The 23176-nt window shown below is 44.4% G+C and overlaps 2 protein-coding genes across 3 annotated transcripts in view; both read left to right on the plus strand.

Moving 5' to 3' along the window:
- LOC124134764 overlaps positions 1-23176 on the plus strand; it is a 40872-nt gene that overhangs the window by 1812 nt on the left and 15884 nt on the right. Inside the window, exons 3-7 of the mRNA XM_048403345.1 lie at positions 17767-17913; positions 19531-19663; positions 21939-22109; positions 22194-22333; positions 22468-22644. Coding sequence (XP_048259302.1) covers positions 17767-17913; positions 19531-19663; positions 21939-22109; positions 22194-22333; positions 22468-22644 — 768 coding nt within the window. The remainder of the gene's footprint in view (positions 1-17766; positions 17914-19530; positions 19664-21938; positions 22110-22193; positions 22334-22467; positions 22645-23176) is intronic.
- LOC124117664 lies at positions 782-7180 on the plus strand. Of its 2 annotated transcripts, XM_048403768.1 has the most exons (7): positions 782-1091; positions 1282-1474; positions 1690-1756; positions 1914-1979; positions 2152-2232; positions 2462-6712; positions 6744-6889. In XM_048403768.1, exons 1-7 carry the CDS (start codon positions 970-972, stop codon positions 6755-6757), a joined length of 4794 nt encoding a protein of 1597 aa, XP_048259725.1. In that variant the 5' UTR covers positions 782-969; the 3' UTR covers positions 6758-6889. The 2 variants fall into 2 exon arrangements, with proteins under 2 accessions (XP_048259725.1, XP_046335607.2); XM_046479651.2 differs by having other exon boundaries at positions 2462-7180.

Here is a 23176-nt window from a genome sequence, read left to right on the forward strand (position 1 = left end):
CGTCAGCCCAGTTTGAATTGAGCGCGCTTGACAACTGACGTGGCCTCGTCGTTTAACCCGCGCTCGCGAGAGCGTGCGATCTGGTTTGATGAATGCAGGGTGTGTCTTGAAAGTACGACCATACCCCAATAGAGACGGGTTATGTCAACACGATATACACCGTGCAATGTAGGGAAAAAAATGTACGGATCAAATTCATCTTGTACGGTCTACACGTTGTACACCATGAACGTTAGACAACCTGTATGGAAAAAAATACATAGAGATAAAATAGATAAGACTACACAATCAGCAAGCTAGCAGTGTCGTTTAATTACATTTAGCGCGCAAGAACGAGGTAGTCACGTCACCCTGCATTGACTATAACGCTGAAGGCAGCCGGATTTCGAATCACCCCGCGCTGCGTACTATTGTGAACCATTTGTATAGAGGGCGTTCACTTATTCAACCCTGTCCCGACTTGCATAGTTGATGTTTCAACGCTAGCGTTTCCATTTAACGCCATGACAAATAAACCGTACGGTTTGAGTTTTAACCGTGTAACATGATGTGCACAGTTTTTACTTCAGAACGTGCTATTTTGACAATAGATAGTTAGAACCATGTCTATGTTCAATAGAAAACTGATGAGTACACGTAGCAGTGTCACGGCACGAAGCTAGGTTTGTTGGGAAAGTGATGGAAGCAATCAATAAGACATTTCATGTTTACAATACTCACCCTTAATCGGATAGGATGACTTTACTATGTCTATACTAGCCTAGACTATACTACTAAAATTGAGGTCAGGCACCGAGATAGCCAACGCGCAGGTGTGTACATAATAATAATATCTGAATTGCTCAATGTTCAACATCGTTTCCCGTGTGACCGTTCAGACAGATACACAGGTGCATCTATATGGGTATATGGGTGGTCCGTATCCCAAGCTGTCAGTCATGCTGACAGTGAGCTATACAGGTGCGTTGAATGGCCAGTTACTATATGGCAATCATTCATCATAGAAACATCCTATATAAACACCACCCCGAATATCAGAGCGTCATTTCAGTTTCAACAGTCAGCAAGGAAAACATGGATTCATCAAACGCGTAAGTGTATTTCTTAATGACTTATTTCGTTTATATTAAATGAGAATACTACACAGCTTACACATGTTTCAGGCTGAGTGAAAAGGTATGTGTTAGTAAAAGTGATTATGAGTAACTCTCATTACCAACTTTATGAAGAAAACAATGTTGTATCTCTAGCGAGAATTAAAAGGAATGTTTTGTCTTTCAGACCATTCACCTGTCCACAGTGCGGGAAAGGTTTTAATAGAAAAGATAACCTTTCCCGTCATATGCGATCTGTTCACCAGGGTGAACGTTACGCGTGCGAGAAATGCTCTAAAAGTTTTTCTTCCAAACAAAAACTAAACCAGCACAAGTGCGCTGCCTGCTCGCAACAACGCCTATCGGAATACCGTTGTAGCGTAAGTTTATTTTCGTGAATGTAATCATCATTAGATTTAAGGGAATATGTGTGGGACTTTTATTTATCTTCCTATGCTTTTTAAAAGGTAATTTTCATTTAAACACATGTGGTTCATTCTATGTTGAAAACAAGGACATCATGCTATGTTAGTACGAGTATCGTTACTAAACTCGTACAGTCCCTTTAAGAACACTGCTTTATTTCTACATACAGAAATGCCCCGAGGTGTTCCCCTCTCCCCGTGACTTGGCCGTGCATTTTCGACGGTGTCATTCTAGCGGTAAGTTGAATGTTCATAATGCCATCTGAAGTAAAAGTGTGAAAGACATGGGTTATTAACTGTATTGAAAATATCACATTCGTGACTTCGAGCTTATCATTTCACTCGAATAAAATATGCTCAGATGCTATAGATTGAACATATCTTTTCTCCACAGGCGCAACACAGACGTCGCGTGATGACGCACGGCCGTCTACCTCCAGTGCAGTACCGATTAGTGGGGGTGAGTTCTATTTTGTATCTATCTATCTAATATCTATCACTTCATTCATCCATGTACGAGTGTTAGTATTAACGAGGTTCATACCACATAGGGTTTCCATATATGTGTGTCGTGTGTTTGTATATAGATAGCATTGACTGGGATGTTTTCAGTTAACTGTTTTGTATTTCAGGGACAACCTCTACAAACCAGCCTACACCGTCCACCTCCTCGGGGCAGGTTGCAAGGGCGGGAAACTGTCGTGCTAGTGGAGGTAGATATTGAATAGTATTTTATAAGCTATGGATTTTAGGTAGCCCTGAATTATATGTATTAGTTCAATCCGTCATGGTGTTCATATGTATTCGCTTTGGAAGTATTATATAGCACGTGTAAGTCATGATATTTATTTGAAGCATAAGAGCTCGTAGTGATTGAGTGAGTGAACGATGCTGTTATAGGCGAGCACAGTATTCATACATTGAATTTTATTCTATCACCAGCTCCCTCGTGTTCCCGCATCGCAGCATCGGATGGTTGTACTACCTGCCGGACGTGTCATAGGCGTTTCGAGGATCGGTTGTCTCTCTACCGTCATCAGATGATAGAGGGACACCGTGTCCTACCATCGCAGTCCGGCGGGAGTATGGATACCGATGCTGTTGGTAGTGAGCTCCAACCACGCCCATGGGGAGAAGGTCCCGCCCCGTGGGTAGAGGAGAGCACTGGCAAGGTGACGGAGCCCGGACTCCAGGAAGCCTATGACCTGGACGCTCCCTACATCCTCGCGCGGGACCAACCCGGGGAGGTGTTTTCGACATTCAACCTCCCCGTCAGCAACAACTTTTCGATAGGTGAGTTGATGGAACGCGCTAGGGGTATCTATCAATCATTAAGTTATAGTTTTAGGTTCAATCTAGCGTTCGGTGTCATCCTGCGTCACGTGGAGACGGGACGCTATCGCTATTTCCATCCTTACGCTGTCGATCCGCTCTTTACTAGTCCTCTCTATATCACCGAGCTGAGGGATCTCGAACGGTTGCGTCAGAGACTGGAAAGCTTAGATGTGATGTCTTATCTATTGAAACAACGCCCCGATACCAAATGGAAACCCGTTTTGATCACGAATATACAGTTTTACGCGTACAGAATGAATTTTCCTTTAGGCCATCCCCCTGTTGCTCTCCCCGATTATCTGAAACACCATAAAGCTATTATCTGTTTACATTATAATGCTAATTCTGGTCGACGATACGAGGACCATTTATGTGCTTTCCGGTGTCTGGCTCTGTATCGAGATCCATCCGCTCGACCATCACTAGAAAAGCCTACCAAAGCTCTTTACTATCAGTGGGTCGCCTACACTCGGGACCATCATCTCCAATCTTTGTATCAAGTTCGTCCCGAAGAGTACGCGGGTCTCCCCCCTTCTCTCCTGTGTCACTTTGAAGCCTGTTTCCGTGTGAATGTGAGCGTGTTCACTCTAGACGTGACGGGGATAGCTCAACCCGTGTATAAATCTAGAGGGTTGTATCAGGAACACATGTACTTAAATCAATTCGAAAATCACCTATCCCTCATTACCAATATGAACATCTATTGTAAACGCTACCAGTGTCCCACGTGCGAACGCCTCTTCCGGCGCAAAATCAAATGCAACGAACACCAACGTCGTTGCACGGCTCAAACGACTTTGCGGTTCCCGGGTGGTTTCCACCACACCCCAAAGACCGTGTTTGACGAGCTGGAAGAGTTCGATTTCGTCGTCGAGCCTAGAGACAGATATTTCCCGTGGTTCGTGGTGTTCGATTTTGAGTGTTTTTTGAAACCGATGAATACCGGAACCCAGAAACTGAGATGGACGCAAGAACACCACCCCATCTCGGTCAGCGTGTGTTCCAATGTGGAAGGGTTTACTTCGCCGCACTGCATCGTCGATTCCGATCCGGATCGACTGATTGCTGCCATGTTGTCATACATGACGGAAATAGGAGAAGCCGTAAACGAGCTATCCAAAGAAAAATATAAAGGGGTGTTAGAACGCTTGCGCGAGTGGATGCAATTGTTGTCTGACGAGGACCAGGCGACTGTTGACGACGACGACGACGATGATGATGATGATGATGATGTCAACGTCAGGAAGGGTGACAACCACCCCGCCAAAGGCAAGTCTACTCGCGCACACTCTACCCCCCTGGCTAAGTGGAGAAAGCACGTGAGCGATCTCTGCGGGAAGCTTCTGGGGTACTGTTCTCAAGTCCCCGTCCTCGGTTTTAATTCAGCTCGTTACGATCTGAATATCATTAAGGAAAAACTACCCAAACATCTCTCTCTCGACGACGTCGAATCTCAGGCTTTCACCGTCAAGAAAAACAATGCTTACTTGTGTCAAAGTAATCAAAGTTTCAAATTTCTTGACGTCACGCAATATCTCTCTCCCGGAACGAGTTATGCTCAGTTTCTGAAAGCATTCGGAGTGCAAGAGAAAAAGGGATTTTTCCCGTACGAGTATCTCGACACTCCGGATAAGTTAAACGAAACTCGGCTTCCCCCTCTGGGTGAGGCATGGTATTCCAGTCTCAAACAGAAGTCCGTCCTCGACGACGGTGTGAAATCCATCGAGGAAAATTATGCCGAGCTCGAGGAAGTTTGGAGACGGGAAGGCATGTCCACGTTTCGAGATTTCCTCGAGTGGTATAACAATCTGGACGTGGGTCCCTTTGTGGAAGCCGTACGAGCCATGCAACGGTTTTATTTCGAGGATGGCATCGACCTCTTTAAAACCACTATGTCGGTACCCGGTGTGGCCCGTCAGAAACTATTCCGGGAGAGTCGAAAGTTAGGGGTCTCCTTTGCTCTGTTCGATAAACGCAACGAAGACCTCTATCACACCGTGAAGGGTAACGTGGTCGGCGGTCCTTCTATCATATTCACGAGGTACCACAAAGCCGATCAAACGTTGATTAGAGGCCATCCCGAAAAACGGTGTAAAAGGGTGGTTGGGTATGACGCGAACGCGTTATACTTGTGGGCTATAGATCAGCCCATGCCCACCGGTCCTTTCGTGCGTAGGAGAGCCGAGAATCGATTCAAGCCGGAACGCAGGGACAGGTACGCGTGCATGTACGATTGGATGGATTGGTTGAGGGAGCAGGAAGGGCGGGACATTCGGCACAAGTTAAACTGGGGGCGGGAAAAACGAGTCGGGCCGTACTTGGTGGATGGGTTCATTCCCGGCTCCATGACCGTATTCGAGTTTCATGGATGCTATTTCCACGGCCACCATTGTCACCTCACGACGAAAGCGCGCGCTCAGGAAAAATCAAGAGAACGATTAGAACAAAAACTAAAGGCAACCAGAGCGCGCGCTGCTTACATCCGTGATCTGGGTTACACGGTCGTGGAAATGTGGGAATGTAACTTTCGCGCCGAGTGCAAAACTAATTCCCAGCTCTCGTCCTTTATTCGAGATCGTCAACCACCTTTCACTCAAAAGAAGGCGTGGAAGAAGGTCTCGGAGCGGGACATGTTGAACGCTGTGGAAAAGGGGGAACTTTTCGGCATGGTGGAAGTGGACATTCGCGTCCCCGACCACTGGATGCCTGGACAGAACCCTCACGGCACTCGTCTCTCCCCGAAGGAGTACTTTCAAGAGATGACTCCCTTGTTTTGCAATGCAGAAGTTCCGTTCGAGATTATCGGGGAACACATGCAGGGGTACATCAGGGAAAACGACTTGAGTACAAAACCGCGCCGTATGCTCGTTGGCGGGTTAAAGGCGCGGAAAATCTTGATCGCCACCCCTCTGTTGCAATGGTATTTACAGCACGGCATGGTGGTCGATCGCGTGTACCAAGTCGTCGAGTACACCCCGAACGCGTGTTTTCAGCAGTTCGTTCGGGACGTGTGCTCGGCCAGACGAGAAGCCGACCGAGATCCCTCAGCAGCCATTCGCGGGGATACGGCTAAACTTACGGGCAACTCCGCGTACGGTTCGGTTTTGATCAATAAAGAAAAACATCAGACCGTCTCGTACGTGTGTGGTCAAACGGCGGCTAGCACACAAGTCAATTTCCCTCAATTCAGGAAATTGACGGAACTGGGCGGGGGTTATTTCGAGGTGGAGAAAGCCAAGAAAGTCATACGCCTCGATACTCCCGTGCAGCTGGGGTATTTCATCCTGCAGTACGCCAAACTGCGCATGCTTCAATTTTACTACGATTTCATGGACGTGTACGTGGATCGTAGCGATTTTGAATACATGGAGATGGACACGGACAGCGCTTACATGGCCTTGAGCGCGAAATGTCTGTCCGACGTCATTAAACCCACCAAACAGTCGGCGTACCAGGACCAGTTGAAGGGGCTCTGTGGTGACCATAACCCGGACGACAGCCACGTCACGCGTTGGTTTCCACGCAGTTGCTGTTCCGTCCACGCCCTTCACGACAAACGTACTCCGGGTTTATTCAAACTCGAGTACGAAGGAGACGAGATGATCGGACTATGTAGTAAAACGTACTTAGTCTCACAGTCCAGTCTCCAGCGAACGCCAAAGCCAACGCCGAGTTCGAGCGTACGTACAGCACAACGTTTACTACGCCGTGCTCGCCGCCGGCTCGGTCGCAACAAGCCCGTCAATAACAAGGCCCGACGCCTCCGTTCAAGCACCCCTGTCGTCGGTCATTTCGAACGCCGGGTAAAATTCTCCTGTAAAGGCATCTCGAAACGCACACTGAAAACACCACTAAGAGCGTTTAGAGATGTTTTACGTACGCAAGTACCCGGCGAGGGGTTGAACAGAGGTTTCCGACTCAAGGGGAATACCATGTGTTCCTATCAACAGACACGTCAGGGGTTGAGCTATCTGTATTGTAAACGTCGAGTGCTAGCCGATGGCATTCACACAGCCCCTCTAGACCTAGAGCTTTGTCCTTGGCCTTCCCGTGATGACAGGTTGGATGACACCGACACCTTTTTGGCCGAACTTTTAGAAAATTTAGCAGAAAATTAAACAAACAAAATAAGTCCCAAGCGCGTTCCCTCAACTCCAGTAGTGTACATATTATAGTTATTTATTTATTTATTATTATTAGAAGCATATTGTGATAAACATATTGTGATAAACATAAGTATTTCTATCAAAAGTATTCTCTTTACTACTTGTGATATTTTGGTTTCTCAAATGTATTTACATGAATAAATCTATGTTATTTTTGAAAGAGTGTTGGTTGTCTTGTCTTGTCTTATGCCATGTAGGTCTACTTTCTAGAAGTCGTGTATGTCTTATGCCATGTAGGTCTGCTTTCTAGAAGTCGTGTATGAAATAATACATCCATTCGCATACGAGTCCCGTACCCACTCGGAATAGAATGTACTGCCTTCTATAAGTTCACTACATAGTGCAAACTTATCAGAAAATAAGACTGGTTTCCCTTGTTGTTAAGTGAGAAAATAAGACTGGTTTCCTTTGCGGTTGACGACACGCGTGAGAAAAGAAAACTGGTTTCCTTTGCTGTAAGCAAAAGAGGCAAAGTTAGTTTCATGGGAGCCATTCTACACCCTAGTCTCGGAGGGCGATGCTTTGCGCTATTATGTGTATTGTTAGCGAATGGGGGTGTGGGTAGGGTGCTTATTGTAGGCGCAAAGGGGACAGGCCCTTTAAGAGCGACTTCAGCGTATTGCGATTCTATATACCGCATAACATTCACACAAACAACACGAGACTTCCATTCTATCGATTCAGTGTTTATTACTAATAGTTCGTTAATGGTGATACATAAGACAGTATAGTCATTTTAATACACAGTTTCCAGTGGCAACATGAGACAAACTTTCTATCAATTCACGTTTAAAACTAACAACAAGAGAGATTCCATACTATTTTACAGTTTCTAATGGTTTGAATTTCTTCTTCGCACCGGGAACACCGTCCCTCACTTTGCCACGCACGAACATGGGTTGAGTTCGTTTTCTCTTGCCTTTTCCCACCTGAGAGAAAAAGGGTTGTGAGTTGGGTAGATGTTTCAGTTGACGGGTAAATGCTTGAAATCCAACATCTTTTATATCGTTACTGTGTAACACAAACTGTCGAATACTGTCAATCACATTAGAATGCTTTATAGGGTGTCCGTGTTTATCCAACCATTCGAGGTTAGCATTCCAGTTAATGCGGCCGAGCTCTTTTTGTTGGTTGAGATATTGCCATAGCGACACTAACTTTCCCTTTCGGTCGTTCGAGTGGACGCGTTGTAACAGTAGATATAAAACATCTTGACAGTATAGGAGGGGTGGGTTCGCTACTGTTGCATTCCCTCCTCCTCCTGTTGTCTGTGGGATATGTGAGGCGATGTTATCGTGGATGGCCGTGTCCCGCTCAGCCGGTGGTTCCTCAGTTGTAGTGTTGTCTGGAGTCTGCTGCTGTTGTAGCATAGGGGCTGGTGGGGGTTTCAGGGCTGGAGGGGGGTTGGCTTCCATCTTCGGAGGAGGTTGGATCAGGCGATGGTACGTCTCGCGAGATAACAGGATCATGGGTTTCGTCATGTTCGGGTGCGAAATACCTGTCGAGCGCTCTCACACAAGGTGGTAATATAAAGTGAAAAGAAACCAGCAACTCCCTTTTAGCTCTGTATCCTTCTCGTTTGCTGGCTAGTAACCGAATGATCTTTCTGTACCGGTACAAGGTCTTTTTCTCGCGATCCGTCACGGTAATGTGTCCGATGATAATGTTATGTAACAGCGTGATGATGGCCTTAAACTGGTTTTTGGACAGATGAGACAGTAACGTTTTACGCTGTACAGGCTTAGTCCGACTCAGTACGTGGAGAAAATCCACGTTATCTCGAATACACTCGCTCATGGTGTGAAGCGAACCTTTTTGTACGTATAACCTACAGGCCCGCCGTATGAATCGGGTTGGTCCACTCCAATACGCCAAGCTTCTTTAAGAGATGTGATGCACGCTTCCTTCGATGAAAACCACGTAGGGCTCTCTTTTAAGGTGATCTCTTCGGTATGGTGCGGGGTAGCTCTTACGGACAAGGTAGAGGGTGGCGGGTTACACACGATGGTCCAAAAGTAGACCTTGCTCATAGCGCGGCTGCTGTAAGACTGACTCGCGTGTTTATCGCTTTTTATTTGGGAAAATAGAGGGTGCAAAGTTCGCCGGGTAAGATGCCGGTGCGTAAGCGTCCGTATTCCGGGTCACTGTACGGCGAGGCGTCCACGACTAAATAACCGTATTTCCTCCCTTCCACGGCATCCTTGTAAGATTCCGAAAAAAACTTGCTTTGACCTGGAAATATTTGCGAGGCCAAAATCTTGTATTCGTGAGCGGAACGGGGATTGCTCATCAAGACGAATATATGCGTATTCACGCTCACCGTCCGTGAACAGGGACCTTTAGGGTAGACGGACTGTAGCAGATTGATTACGGTAATACCCAGATGATGCGACAAGGTGGTGTATACGTTTAACATGAGTTTACTGGTACATATGTCCATCATGAGATCGTCTAACACGAGAATCATGTTTTTGCACGACTGATCGGACCACAAACGTAGTTGGCTTTCGCTGGGCAAAGATTCGTGAAACTGAATGTTAGCAATAGATTGCTGCACGTCGGCGTACAGATCCTGCCACACCCCGTAACAGTACACGATGAGGTCGGGTGGCTTATCAAACACTGTACTGGCATTCTCTAACAGGCGTTTCGTCCAATAGGTCTTGCCGCTACACGTGCCCCCGATTACGGACAAGGTGGTAGGTGTGATGAAAGGGAGCAAACATTTCTCGGACATATTTCACGGAGTGTTTGTTTGAACTGATACATTCTGTCACCGGTGCGGGCTTATTTATGCAGCCCTCGGTACGAGTGGCCGTTGTTGACGTCTAGCCAGTCTTTGGAGAGCTCTTTGGGCTTCGTCTCTGACCTGTCTGACGTGTTCGTACTCGAATATAAACTGAATCAAGGGAGTATGGTTTAACAGGGTTCGCTTAATGCTTCTATTCGTCGTGTCGGGACGAGCGATACGTCGCAACATTCTCAAATAATGGTTGTGGGGATGAGGCTGTAAGAAACGACGATTCTCACCGCGTGATACCGGGATGCGAGCATCGAGCAATCGCTTTACGATGGCTTTAGTACCCTTGATTTGCTCGCCGTTCATGCTGCGAATATCGCGCAAGGTTTCTTGGTAATCGTTCGACGAAAGAAGTTGTCTGAAAAACGTGTAATGTCGCAGGACGTATCTCGCCATGTCTGAATCGTACGGTGTCACACTCGACAATGACACGTACTCGTGAGACTTTGATCTTAAATAATCATGAAAACCGTATAACCCAACTTACATTGAACCATATACATACGTCCATGTCATATATAGAACTGAAACACAATAGACATTTTCTCTGTTTTTATTGACTCGTCTACCACTCTACAGGAGGAAAGATCGTGTTATATCGTAAAACACGTGAAACAGTACTTGAAATAGTCACAGATAAAGCGAGTCACATACGCGTCATTGCGTGTTTTGTCTGTACCAAACATCTGTACGATATCTCGTAAACTAGCACTATTTCTACATTTCTGTAACGCGTAATATAAACAATAGAATCCACAAGCACTCGAACTTGATTGCTGTAAAACAGACGTGTTATATCGATAACTGCGAGAATGTCTCTTGATAAAATATTCAAATTCACGATGATAGTAACTGGGTTTCTGTCCATAACTATCAAAAAACTCGCCGACTCCACACCCGTCAAAGTAAAAGGCAACCCAATGTTGACCCTCGCCACGTGCTAGGTCCGTGTTAGCCACACATCCCCATGGTTTTCCACTGGAAGGTACGGTGATGTTAGCTAATGTATCTCTCGCGTACACACCCACCACGTGTGTACGGAGGCTGGGGTCGCTACGGATGGCACACTGTAACTGTCGTTTGTACATTGTCTACTTTAGAAACACGTTACGGCTTTGGTCGATTTCGATGAGGGCCGGAAACTTGGCCAGGGCGATGACGTTGAAGGTATGGGCGAGGGCTTGAGCAAACTGGACTTCTAGTCGTAGATTACCCGACTTGACCAGATTCAGATATTCCCCTCTGTCGCCTTGTATGTCTTGCAGGTTAAACACGTACAAGGCATGACCTACGGAAAATTCCGTGCGGTCCAAGTTCAAACCTTTGTCTTTGCGCCATTCGTTATTCCAGTCGTATAGACCGGCGTAAGCCTCGACGTCGTTCGACTCTAACGGTCGTCCGGGTACACTGGTACCGTTCAAGTACAGTCCCATGCTTTTAACGATGTCGCCTTGGAAACAGAAGGGATTGACCGTGTACGATCCGTTCACCCCATCGGACCTCACCAAGGCGACCACGAGTCGACTGGGGACTTCGTCCTGAAACATGGCGTCCCAGTTAAAACTCAGACTGGACGAGGCGACCGAGGCCATTTTGATCATGGATCGTTCGTACGGGTACAGGGCGTTGGCTTTTTCGAACTGTTTGTTGTGGGCCACGATGAGAGCGTCGTTGATCCTCAGTTTGCATACTTTCAGGTATACGTCTTGTAGTTCGACGGTGTAATGTTTATCGGTCTCGTCGGACATCAAGACAAAGGTCGTGTTGGAGCGAAACAGTTTGAGCCCCACGTCCACGCCGTTCACCAGATGACGGTCGAAACCGAACACGTCTTCCATGAGGGGTCCCGTTAGGGTGAGCGACTTGCTTCCGGCGATGAAGCTTCCTCGATTAATGAGACCGTCATTGCTACCGGCATAGGGATCAGCGGAGTTAAAATCACCCACGGTGACACCCGAATCTTTGTAATACAGCTGACTGGTCAGCTGACTGGTCTTGGTATCGGCGCCGTAGTCGAGGACGGTTTCCATGAGAGCTTTGTAAGGGTAACCGGCATTGCTGGAGCTCACTTGTTGTCCCTGTAGGAACACGCTCACCTGATTCCACAAGCTGTGCAAAGTGAGGTTGACGGGCCCTACTTTTTCTTTATCGGCTAAGGGCGTTTTGTCGGTGTGAGTGACTTTGAGTTTGACGTGAAGTCGGGTCTTGCTCAAGTCGATGTAGTCTTTCCCTCCATTGGGTATGTGAAATTCCACCGGACTGGAATCGGTGATGACGGACAGTGGCCTTACGTTCTCGTAGTAATGTTGAAGGATGCTGGTTTGATAGGGTGGCAGTTCGAATAAATCTAAGCTGTTTGGCAGGGCTTCGGAAAACTCTTTCTCCGTCAGTACCGACATGGTTACTGGTTGAAGATGTCTCTGGGGTCGATAGCGGGGGTATCTTTAAACTCGATGAAGGATCGTTTAGAGCTGTTACCCTCGCGACGTACTTTCTTCGAAGTGACAATCTTGTCTCCTGCTTTGCGTTTTATAGCCTTAGTTCGTTTCTGAGCCGCCACGGCTCTCTGGACCACGTTCTGATTGGGTGACGTCATTGTTACGTTCAATTTAGAGTCGCGGCTGGGTGATACTTTGGCTAGGGGTGCGATGGGAATGATTCGCGACCTGGGTCGACCTTTGATCAGCTGTTTGCCCTGATGCTTACTTCCGCGATCTACTAAAAAGTCCACAAACTTCTTAGTGTCGGGAATGTACAGTTTCCGTTCCATCGTGCTTAAGTCAGAAAGGGATACCGTCGCAACACGAGTGATACGTTCACGGTCTCTTTCAGAAATGAATGCGATGTTCCTTCTGCACACTTTATATACACTTCGATTTCTGACGTATCTCTCACGATAACGGGTAAGTACCATGGCTGGTGAAAATAATAATTGGGTCCGTCTCTCAGATCAACTCGTCTCAATAAAGGTAGATAATTCTCACCCACGTGTGAACTGTCGCACAGATTACACAACACGTCAATGGTGGTATTATTGATATCTTTCAACTCGACTCGGCCTAGTTTCATTTCTAACAGAGCCACCATCCACATGCCCTCCAGTTTCAAATGTTGAGACAGTTTCACCCGGAAACGGTAAGGCGTGTTGTCCGGATAATACTCCCGGGAGTCTGCACTGTTAAACACGATGTATTTATCCATTTTACTTGTCCTTCACTTCGCTTGCTTCTACCCAGGAATCGAAACTGGATGGCCAGCCTGCCCACCTGACTAAATAGTACAATTTCCCTTTATCTTTCTTTTTCTTTAACACTTTTTCGATATCCCATGCGGCATCTAGATCTTTATCGACACGCTGTAATTCTTCTTCGTAAAAGCGTCCCTTTAAGAACTGGTCGTGAAAATCTTTCAGCGTGTATAAAGGAATACCCTGTCGTCGATAACGGGCTGCTACTTTAAATAACTCTTCCGTCCATCTCAAGTTGTGTTCCTTAGCGAAAGGTTTTCTCAAATAATTGATTCTCACGATATCCCCTATTTTATATTGAAAAGGACGGATCTTGTGTGTCATGTACGGTGATGGTTTCGTGTATAAATGATTCCATACTTTGACTTCATTTCGCTCATTCACATCTGCAGGAGCCCACTCGCCTAAACTTCTGTGTACGGTGTAATTGTAATTGTACACTAGATCGGACAGCACGTCCACATAGCGCTCGGTGTTCTTGTGTGTCAGATACCTCGCTATGAGTGACCTCAACGTTCGAATGACTCTCTCGGCGTAATTCGCTTTAATGTCTTCGTTCTGAGTGACGAACAGTTTGATCGACTGGCGCTCTATAAAATCCTGGAATGCCCCTTTAAATTCCGTACCTTTGTCCACTCTGATGGTTTGTGGCTTGCGACCGTGCGACCAAATGTCTTTGAATGCCTCGACAGTGGACTCGGGTTTCTTGTTTTTTAAAGGGGCTACCCATAGATAGCGCGACAAAATGTCAATGGCTATCAGCACGTAACGTATACCATCGTTCACTTTAACGTAGCGACTCATGTCCATCAGATCGACATCCCACTGCTGATCTATTCGGTTGACGAGTACTCTGAGACGTTGAAATTTGCGTTTCACCGTCTTATGAAGCGTGTAAGCATCGTGCTTGTTCAATTCGGTTTTTACCTTGGACACGCTAACCGTTTTCCCACGTCTTTTTAAACTTTGTTGAAATTTGGAGGTACCGTAATACGCTCCCGGGGACTTGGGATTAAAGTAATAGCTCTCTAACTCTTTCTGACGAGACGACGACGACGGTGTTACACGTGACTTACCAGACATGTTTCTGTTTACCGAGGTAAACTCAACTGCGACCGCCCCATCCGCGCACACTCTCTTTATATACACAGCAATGATAAACAGACACATGCATTGTTCAATACTATTATTATTTATTACATACAAGGCAAACATGAGTGTACAGCTATTGAGATGCTACTTCGGATTATATACAACAGCATACCGTTCACCGGAATGCTCTTTCTAAATACAACATTTTCCATACACGGTCCTGTATGTCTTTTAACCAGTCACCCGTTTTGAAGTGAGTGTCCAGATGGTCCTTACACCGATACTGACAGATAGCGTGGGAAGACACGCTGCTTAAGCTTGGATCTTCGTGAATCAATCGAATCCATTGATCAATCACACGATCGTCATTCACCTCGTCTAAGGCTGTATTTATGTATTGGTGTATTTTGTGTTGGTCAGACAAGTCTTGACAAGTATGGTATTGACTGTCAGTTTGTTCAAACATGCAGCCGAAACACAGTTGGACGGCGAGTCGTTTGATAATTTTACACAGTTCCACAGTATAGCATAGCGTCAGTAACGACAACGTGTAGTCAGTGACTTCAACCGATTCCACTTCGTCTACGACGATAGCTTTCATCTTCTTAGTGATGATTCGTTTTAACTTCTTATCCTCGTTGGGGACTTTCATCTCGGCATCTTGTATACAATGTTCCCGATGTTGAAACCATCTAGACGACTGTATAACGACGGTTTCGTGAATCCGATCGGGTTCGCGTTGCACGTACTTCCAGGTGAAGAAAGTCATTCTGTCACTCGACATTCTATATAGGATGGAAGTTTTCTTTCTCGGCTAGCATGCAGGGAAGGATGCGACTCGTAAGGAAGTCTCATGCCTGAATGAAACAGTATGCGTGGTGTACTTTCTTTTTATATCTGTTATATTTAGAAAATGATATCACGATGCACTCGACGTATAGTCTGCACAGTCATAGTTCATTATAACGTACACATACTGCGTGGATTGTATGCCATACAGTCATCCAGTAGCGTCCTGACTTTGAGCAGCTGACGCCATTCTTCTTGCTTAAGAGCCATGCCTTTGCGCGTCGGTTTTACTTCCCGTTCGCCATCGGGTAGCCACCACTGCCGTATATCCACGACTTTGTTTGGCGAGTTCATGGTTAGGAAAACGTTACACCCTAGAGGTAGACAGAGAGAGCAATCTTCCTTGTTCAGGATTTGACTTAACGAGTCTGACACAGTCTTTTGAAAAACCTTCAGCTGCGCCCATTGATCGAGAGATAAACAAATACCTGCCTTGGTGGGATACAGTATGCCTTCAGCACTCCATTCGTATTGACGAATGTCTATTTTCCACTCTCCACTCCAACGGGTAGCCTTGATGTAGCGACTACTGCCGATATGAAACATACTCTCTCTATGTTCTTCTGATGAACCCACTGCTTGCTTTGTGGTTCCCGTAGATGGACTTGTACTGCACGTTGCCATGACTCAAGGAAAGTGCTGTGATCTTCTAGGTAATAAGCGATAACACCGAGCAAAGTGAAAAGCATTCAGTGTGGTACGGAAGGCCTCTGCGCTGTAAATGATTCACTTTTGGTTCAAATCTGTTTCATATATTGCGGGCCTAGTCACGTGATGCACACGTGACGTGGTAGACGTGTTCAAACATGTCTAAACACGCGAGTCTATAGGAGAAAGTAATGTCATTATAGATATGAATAAACCTGCTTCGACATATTTTTCCAATGAAACATTTTCCTGGTCAAACATTTTTCCATGATAAACTCTGTTCTCTCTTCGAATTAAGGGTGAGTATTGTAAACATGAAATGTCTTATAGATGGCTTCCATCACTTTCCCAACAAACCTAGCTTCGTGCCGTGACACTGCTACATGTACTCATCAGTTTTTTTGTTTTTTTTTTTTTATATTGAACATAGACATGGTTCTAACTATCTATTGTCAAAATAGCACGTTCTGAAGTAAAACTGTGCACATCATGTTACAGGGTTAAAACTCAAACCGCACGGTTTATTTATCATCGCGTTAAATGGAAACGCTAGCGTTGAAACATCAACTATGCAAGTCGGGACAGGGTTGAATAAGTGAACGCCCTCTATACAAATGGTTCACAATAGTACGCAGCGCGGGGTGATTCGAAATCCGGCTGCCTTCAGCGTTATAGTCAATGCAGGGTGACGTGACTACCTCGTTCTTGCGCGCTAAATGTAATTAAACGACACTGCTAGCTTGCTGATTGTGTAGTCTTATCTATTTTATCTCTATGTATTTTTTTCCATACAGGTTGTCTAACGTTCATGGTGTACAACGTGTAGACCGTACAAGATGAATTTGATCCGTACATTTTTTTCCCTACATTACACGGTGTATATCGTGTTGACATAACCCGTCTCTATTGGGGTATGGTCGTACTTTCAAGACACACCCTGCATTCATCAAACCAGATCGCACGCTCTCGCGAGCGCGGGTTAAACGACGAGGCCACGTCAGTTGTCAAGCGCGCTCAATTCAAACTGGGCTGACGGGTACGGTCTGTCTATTCAAGGCAGCACGCTATACATTTAGCCCTATTCATAACCTTTTACTTTTGTTTTCTTATGAATTCTTTTCTGTCTTATAAACACTCACCTTTCATTCCCCCTCACCTGTGACGTGCTGTTGATGCATGAGTCATCCTATCCGATCACGTGACTTGGATCAACCAATCACCTTCCCTATTTTCACTCAACCTCCCTCAACCAAAAAAGGTTCCTGCGGACCCGTTCTATACTACTGATATGTCATGTGTCGAGTGAAATTTCATGTTTCTCTCATCGAGAAAACGCCACTCGTGAAAATGTCTCCCTTTTCCCCCGTCAAGTGACGAGAGAAACATGATATTTCACGAGACACATGAAATATCCAATTTATTATATATTTTTGTGTAGTTTTCTACCGAAAATTAAAATTATTTCATTACAAATGGAAAACCTTCAAATGTAAATTCTCCCTACCTAACGCATAGGGACGGTACAAGTTATCAAAAGTTTCAAAAAATATTTAGGGGGGGGGGGGGGGGGACGAAAATTCTTTGTCATACATTTAGATATGATTATATATAAAATCATCTTAAACAAGAAATATTCCGGAAAACTACGTGACCTCTGTTGGAAGCATAACGAACAGTCTCGATTGACGAGTTAAATGAGAAATTAACAGTTTATAACGAAACAGCTTCGAAAGAATAACAAGCGGCAAGAAGTGATGTTAACTCCATAAATGACCAACTGTCATTATTTTGCCTTGTCAATGTAGAACTAACGTAAAAAAGACATCAACAGTTTGTGTACGGACTGGACACTTACGATAAAGGAGACAATTTAAGGGGAGGTTATGTTGTGTTCACTGCAGTGAGAATATCAAGTGTTATGTTCACTGCAGTGAAAACATCAAGTGTTATGTTCACTGCAGTGAAAAGTCAAGCGTAATGTTCACTGCAATGCAAATATCATTTTTTCAACTTCAGAAAACTCAGTCTTTCACACTAAAGTATATAATAAAAATTATTGTAATGTCATTGAAAAAATGCATGGTTCTGATCCAACTTAATATATCAACAGGCTGCACGGTTACTCCTGGAAAGACTTTGACTATGGTTACACTGGCGACACAAGATTTCACCTTCAAGTCAAGATTAATGCACATGAACGCAGTGATACAGGGCAACCGAACAACAGCCCTGTTGCGATGTTTAAGCCAACATACAAGTAAACCAATACTAATATAGTGTGCTTCATTAAGTATAACTGATCGGTCTTTTTCCAAATATGAAATGCGCTCTTCGATGGCATGACAATTGCTCCCATAATCTCTCATGGTCCATATTACAATGTTCGTACTATATTCTTTCAAAAAGTAGGGGATCACGTAATAGAAAATTAATGTTATTTCAAAGTATGAGAAAAAAGATAAGTGTTGACGTCAAAACGTTTTGTCTGTGAAACTAAACACCACAACACACCCTTTAGTTTGCACGTGCTCACGCAGTAGCGTCACACATGTGCGCAGGGTGCCATTCCTGATTTTGACACTTTCACGGAAGGTCGATTAATTTCTGTGGACCATTAATTCTGTCAATCATCTGATCATCATGCTTGATTTCATCTACAACAAACGGAGCCTCTATGTGTTATTGGCATGCTGGAAATTAGCAGAGGTCTGCGTGCAGTGGCCAATACGTTCAAGATTTCAGTCTGTGATGAGCAGACAATGCAACAGGTACCAACAAACCCATTGACAATTGCCGATGGACCCCCTTCAGGGTGTCCCAGGTCAACAACAAGAGTACAGGATAGATTGACCTAGGCACTGCGAAATCGAGCTTAAACGGCGAATCCTATTGCTGCAAACTTTCATCAGGCTACCGAATTACTAGTTACGGGTCAGACTATAAAAAATCGTCTTCTTGCTGGTCACGTGTCATGTTTTCAGAGGAGATTAGTCCCGATTCACTTTGCCTGGTGTGGTCCTGTCTGGCGACGTCGAAAAGAACATCAAGCCAATGTCAACCTGAGACCTCATGGCAGATTTGGCGGTTATGGTTTTGGGGTGGCATCACTATGACTGAGCGAACCTCGCTCCATTTTGTGCAAGGAATGGTCACTGGAGACTATCATTAGGACAATATACTGACACCCTTTGTTGTCCCCGTTTGCAAGGCGTGTGGGTCGACGTTTTGTCTCACAGGACGACAACATCCGTGCTCACCGTGCACGAATTGCCAACGCTCACCTCCAACAGCACAACATTCATAGATATGTCCAGCAATGAGCCCAGACCTTTCCCCATTGAACATGGTTGGGCCATGATAAGGAGTCGTGTGCGTCAATGTGATAGGCCACCGACAGCGTTGACTGAACTTAACCAGGCAGGAGGGTGGGACAACCTCCCTCACCATTATGGGGCAATGTTTGACAAATCGTGGCGGTGTTAAGCACTACTGATCCAAAAACGTCAATTTTGAAGTTTCCAATTCTACCCCCGTCTTCGTTCAAGATCTTTGGTTCAAGAATGTGTTACCAATTCGTTCATTATTATTATACAACTATTATACAACTATTACTATTTGGTCTCTTACCATTTGGATATGTGAAGTTATTTTCGAGTGTTTCCTACTTTTTTTAAGAGTATGTAATGCTTTCAAGTCATCGATATGTGCATACCTTAAAGTACTCACACATCGTGAACTCATATCACCATTAACACTAAAAACGGTGTTATGTTCTGTGTATTGAAGTTTATTGAAAGATACATCATTTATCATACATTGATTTTTGAAAGTTTTGAAACGCATAAATGTCTGATTATAAATCTATGTCTTTCAGGATTCTCTTGAATAGCGTAACCGTCATCAAACTCTCCACCATGGACAAGGATGGGGATTTTGTTCAATGTCAGTTGGCAACGTTCATAACAGCTGGTGGTCTCCCGGACCCACGTAACACGACCATAAATAAGGTAACTGAATGTGGTCATGAGATACATTTCAGAGTACATTTTCTTCAACATACATATCCCTGGAGACAAGGAGAAGATGCGTACTTTTTAGTTCATATGAACGTCTGAATAACTGTATCATCTGGTTTTCTATAATCTGCTCACGGTACATCTGCCGTTGGCGCTTCCCGGTGGTGCCATCAACGGCCTTGGCGGGACTTGGACGCCACATCAGTAGACTCACATTGTTACCATCATTACACACTGCAGGAACCCCACAGCAGAATGGTCGTGACACGTCAACATCGGCAATTTAGATCTAAGTAGTCTCGAGCTGTGCGACGTTGGCGGCGAGTGAGTTAAAATTTAACGTCGAATCGGCATTATTTCAGCCATATAGCGACTAGAACAAGTCAATAGACATATGTACAATTCAGTCATGAATGCAAACTTATATTTAAAAACAAATTGTTGACATCGATGTAATTGATACTGGTTAGCAATAAGGGCAATTCAACTCGTTCCATCCTGATGGTCGGATGCGGGTGTATGGACAGAGAGGTGAACGATTGGTTCTAGGATTCCGTTCTTGTCACCATCCGTGAACATTTGAACGCCCAGCGTCACAGGGATGTCATTCTGCAGATGGTTGTCCTTCCCTTTCCCAGTCACAATTGAAACTTGTCAAACAAGACAATGTCAGGCCCAACGCTGCTCGAACAATCCAGGATATTAATAACGTACCCGTGTGGCACTGACCGTCACACTCACCTAACTTCTCACCGACTTCTCGGCGACAGTTAAAACACTTTCAAACGTACTGAACAACGTAAAGCAGCGTTATTGGAGGAGTGGGACCCCATATCCATTTATGGCTTAGGTCATCGGTGAGGCGACGTGTACAGGCGAGTCTGGACGCCCGAGGAGGTCACACACGATGTTGATGGGTCAGGCCTCATTGTGCCTGCATCCCATTGTGCCAACAGAAAGTAGTGTAAACAAAATGGGATATAATTTTGTCCCCTCTTAGAAATAACATCCCTGATCGATGAAAGTATAAACAATTACATGAAGTGCAAAACTTATATTAAAAATATACACTCTCATTATACAGAGGGGTATCATAACGAATAAGATCCTTATTCTGAGTAGATACATCAATATAATTATATATATTTTTACTTAACATCAGCATAATCATGAGAAGATGCTGAAGATGCTGGAGCCTTTATATCTTGATTGCACTGTTGAGGCTTATCATCTGAGTGTGAAACTTCAGAGCACAAACAAATCTTAATCTCATTCTCTCATTATCAATTTTTACTTCTGATGACATGCTTAACAGTGAGTGAGTGAGTTGGGTTTAACGCCGCTTTTAACAATATTCCAGTTATATCGCGGCATGTCAGCTTAATGTGGGAGGAGAGCCCAAAGTGAGCCCACGTGCACGGGTATGGTGCTGACAAACCTAGAAACATAATCTGGGCGAACCGGGATTCGAACCCACAATGAAAGGTTTCTGGCACACCCAAGGGACACACAGCGAATCGCGGCGACTGGGCCACCCGTGCCCGCCATGCTTAACAGACTGGGGGAAAGACTTCATTACAGCGCCTAGACGCTGCTGGACGTTTAATTAAATTAGCAAAATAGTTTGCAAACTTTGACTCTGATAACTTACATGTCTGTGAATTTGACTGCGACTATGACACAATGATAAGAAATATTGTGAATTTAAATATTACATATTGCCATTCAGAAGTTCATATTGATCATTCACTGAACATTTTGTACCCAAAGCTAAAATGATAGATAAATATATCAATATAAAAATGACAATGGCGTTGTTCTCTATTTTTATCCATTTCCCAGACTGTCACTTTAGTCAATGGACACTTTAATTAATAATGGATAAATGAGGTGCAAAGTTGTAAACTACCTCCTGACCATCAGACCACATCATGTTGTTGTAAACTGTAGGCACATTAGAAAGCTACTCATTGATGCCTTTATCGACATGCTACGGAAGAAGAATTCCTATTTTCCGTTACAAGTGTCAGTTATGATCCTCGATATGTTCGATTGCTTCTTTTAAGTCATCCAGTGACATTGATTTATATGATTTAACTTCAAAATACTTTTCAAATGAAATGTGTACATTTTGTCGTTTTCTTTTTATAAACAGTTCAAGTCGATGTATACTTCCTTTTGTTCAGAAGTGTACTAATGCAGCGGCTTTCCATTTTGAATTTTGGTAGTCTCAGATGGTAGTATTTTGATTATTATTATTTTTCAGGACTGCAGCATAGAAATCAGTGCCTATGAATCCGATCAGTTCTTTGATGGAGGATGGGGCGCGCTACCTGTTAAGATCAGTGACTATAACTCCAAACCTATAAGCCTCAAGGGGGAGCCTCGTCCAGTTATACCAGTTGGATCACAGTCTCTCAGTGATATAACGGTTCAAGTAAGCAACTCATCGTTAGTTTAGTTTAACAGGCAGTTGACTGTGGACGACATCATAACATTTTGTTCTGATTCATGATTTCAGTTCATGATACAGACTCTGAAAATCATAGAGGCGCCTGAATTTGTGGACCCCACAAAGAGTAGTCAACATGTGTTCTACGTTTATGCTGGTTCAACACTGGAAATACCTCTCTATGCTAAGCCATACGATACGACCAAAAGGTACGTAGTGTGATTCTCACTATGTCTTTTGGGGGCACTATACTTATGAATCTAGTTTTCGGATCTCGCGTGTCATCTGACGACGTAACCGAACGATTATTTTTTTTAATAAAGAGGTTTGTTTCTTATTCCAGTGAGATTTCTTTCTTCAATTTGAGATCAATTCCAAGGAGATCATTTCCTATACCCCCACTGCAATATGACACCAGTCGCACAAGTGATGGCATCAAATACGCACTAGTGAAATGGCGTCCAGAGATAGCAGATGTTGGCACCTATGTCCTCAGTGCATTGGTAACGGATAACTTGGGGTAAGAATTATTCTGCTTTAGTCGTTCTGTTAGTCGTTTATTCCACTGTAGTTTTCTCTTTAAAATGGCACCTTACACCACTAGAGCACTTGAATGAGTGCGTGCAGGATCATCTCAAAGCGAAATTGGTCGCTGTCTTCAAAGTAACGCATGCTGCTTTTGACAGACTGTGGGATATGTAAAACTGAGTGAGTGAGTAATTATTGCTTAACGGCGCATCAACAATCTTTTAGCTATTCGCGGATAGGGATAAGTATAGGGATATTGTTTCTATTTTGAAGAGAACATGAACAAATACGTCATGCATTCTAAAGAAAAAAAGAGTTTGAGAGTTTGTCACATCATCTTACTTTCTTTAAGAATGTCGCTCTGTAATAGGGGAAGAACTTTCGACACAAATATTTTAAATCATAATCAGTCAAAATTACGGAATCTGAGACCTAATGTGATGCCCTCTCTGCCTGTGCATTCGCATACACACCAGCGTGTTGAGGCCATGTCAACTTGATTGTCTATACGTTGTGGTCTTCCT

The sequence above is a fragment of the Haliotis rufescens genome, unplaced genomic scaffold, assembly GCF_023055435.1.
Source record: "Haliotis rufescens isolate VD_foot unplaced genomic scaffold, xgHalRufe1.0.p SCAF_3, whole genome shotgun sequence".
NCBI lineage: Eukaryota > Metazoa > Mollusca > Gastropoda > Lepetellida > Haliotidae > Haliotis > Haliotis rufescens.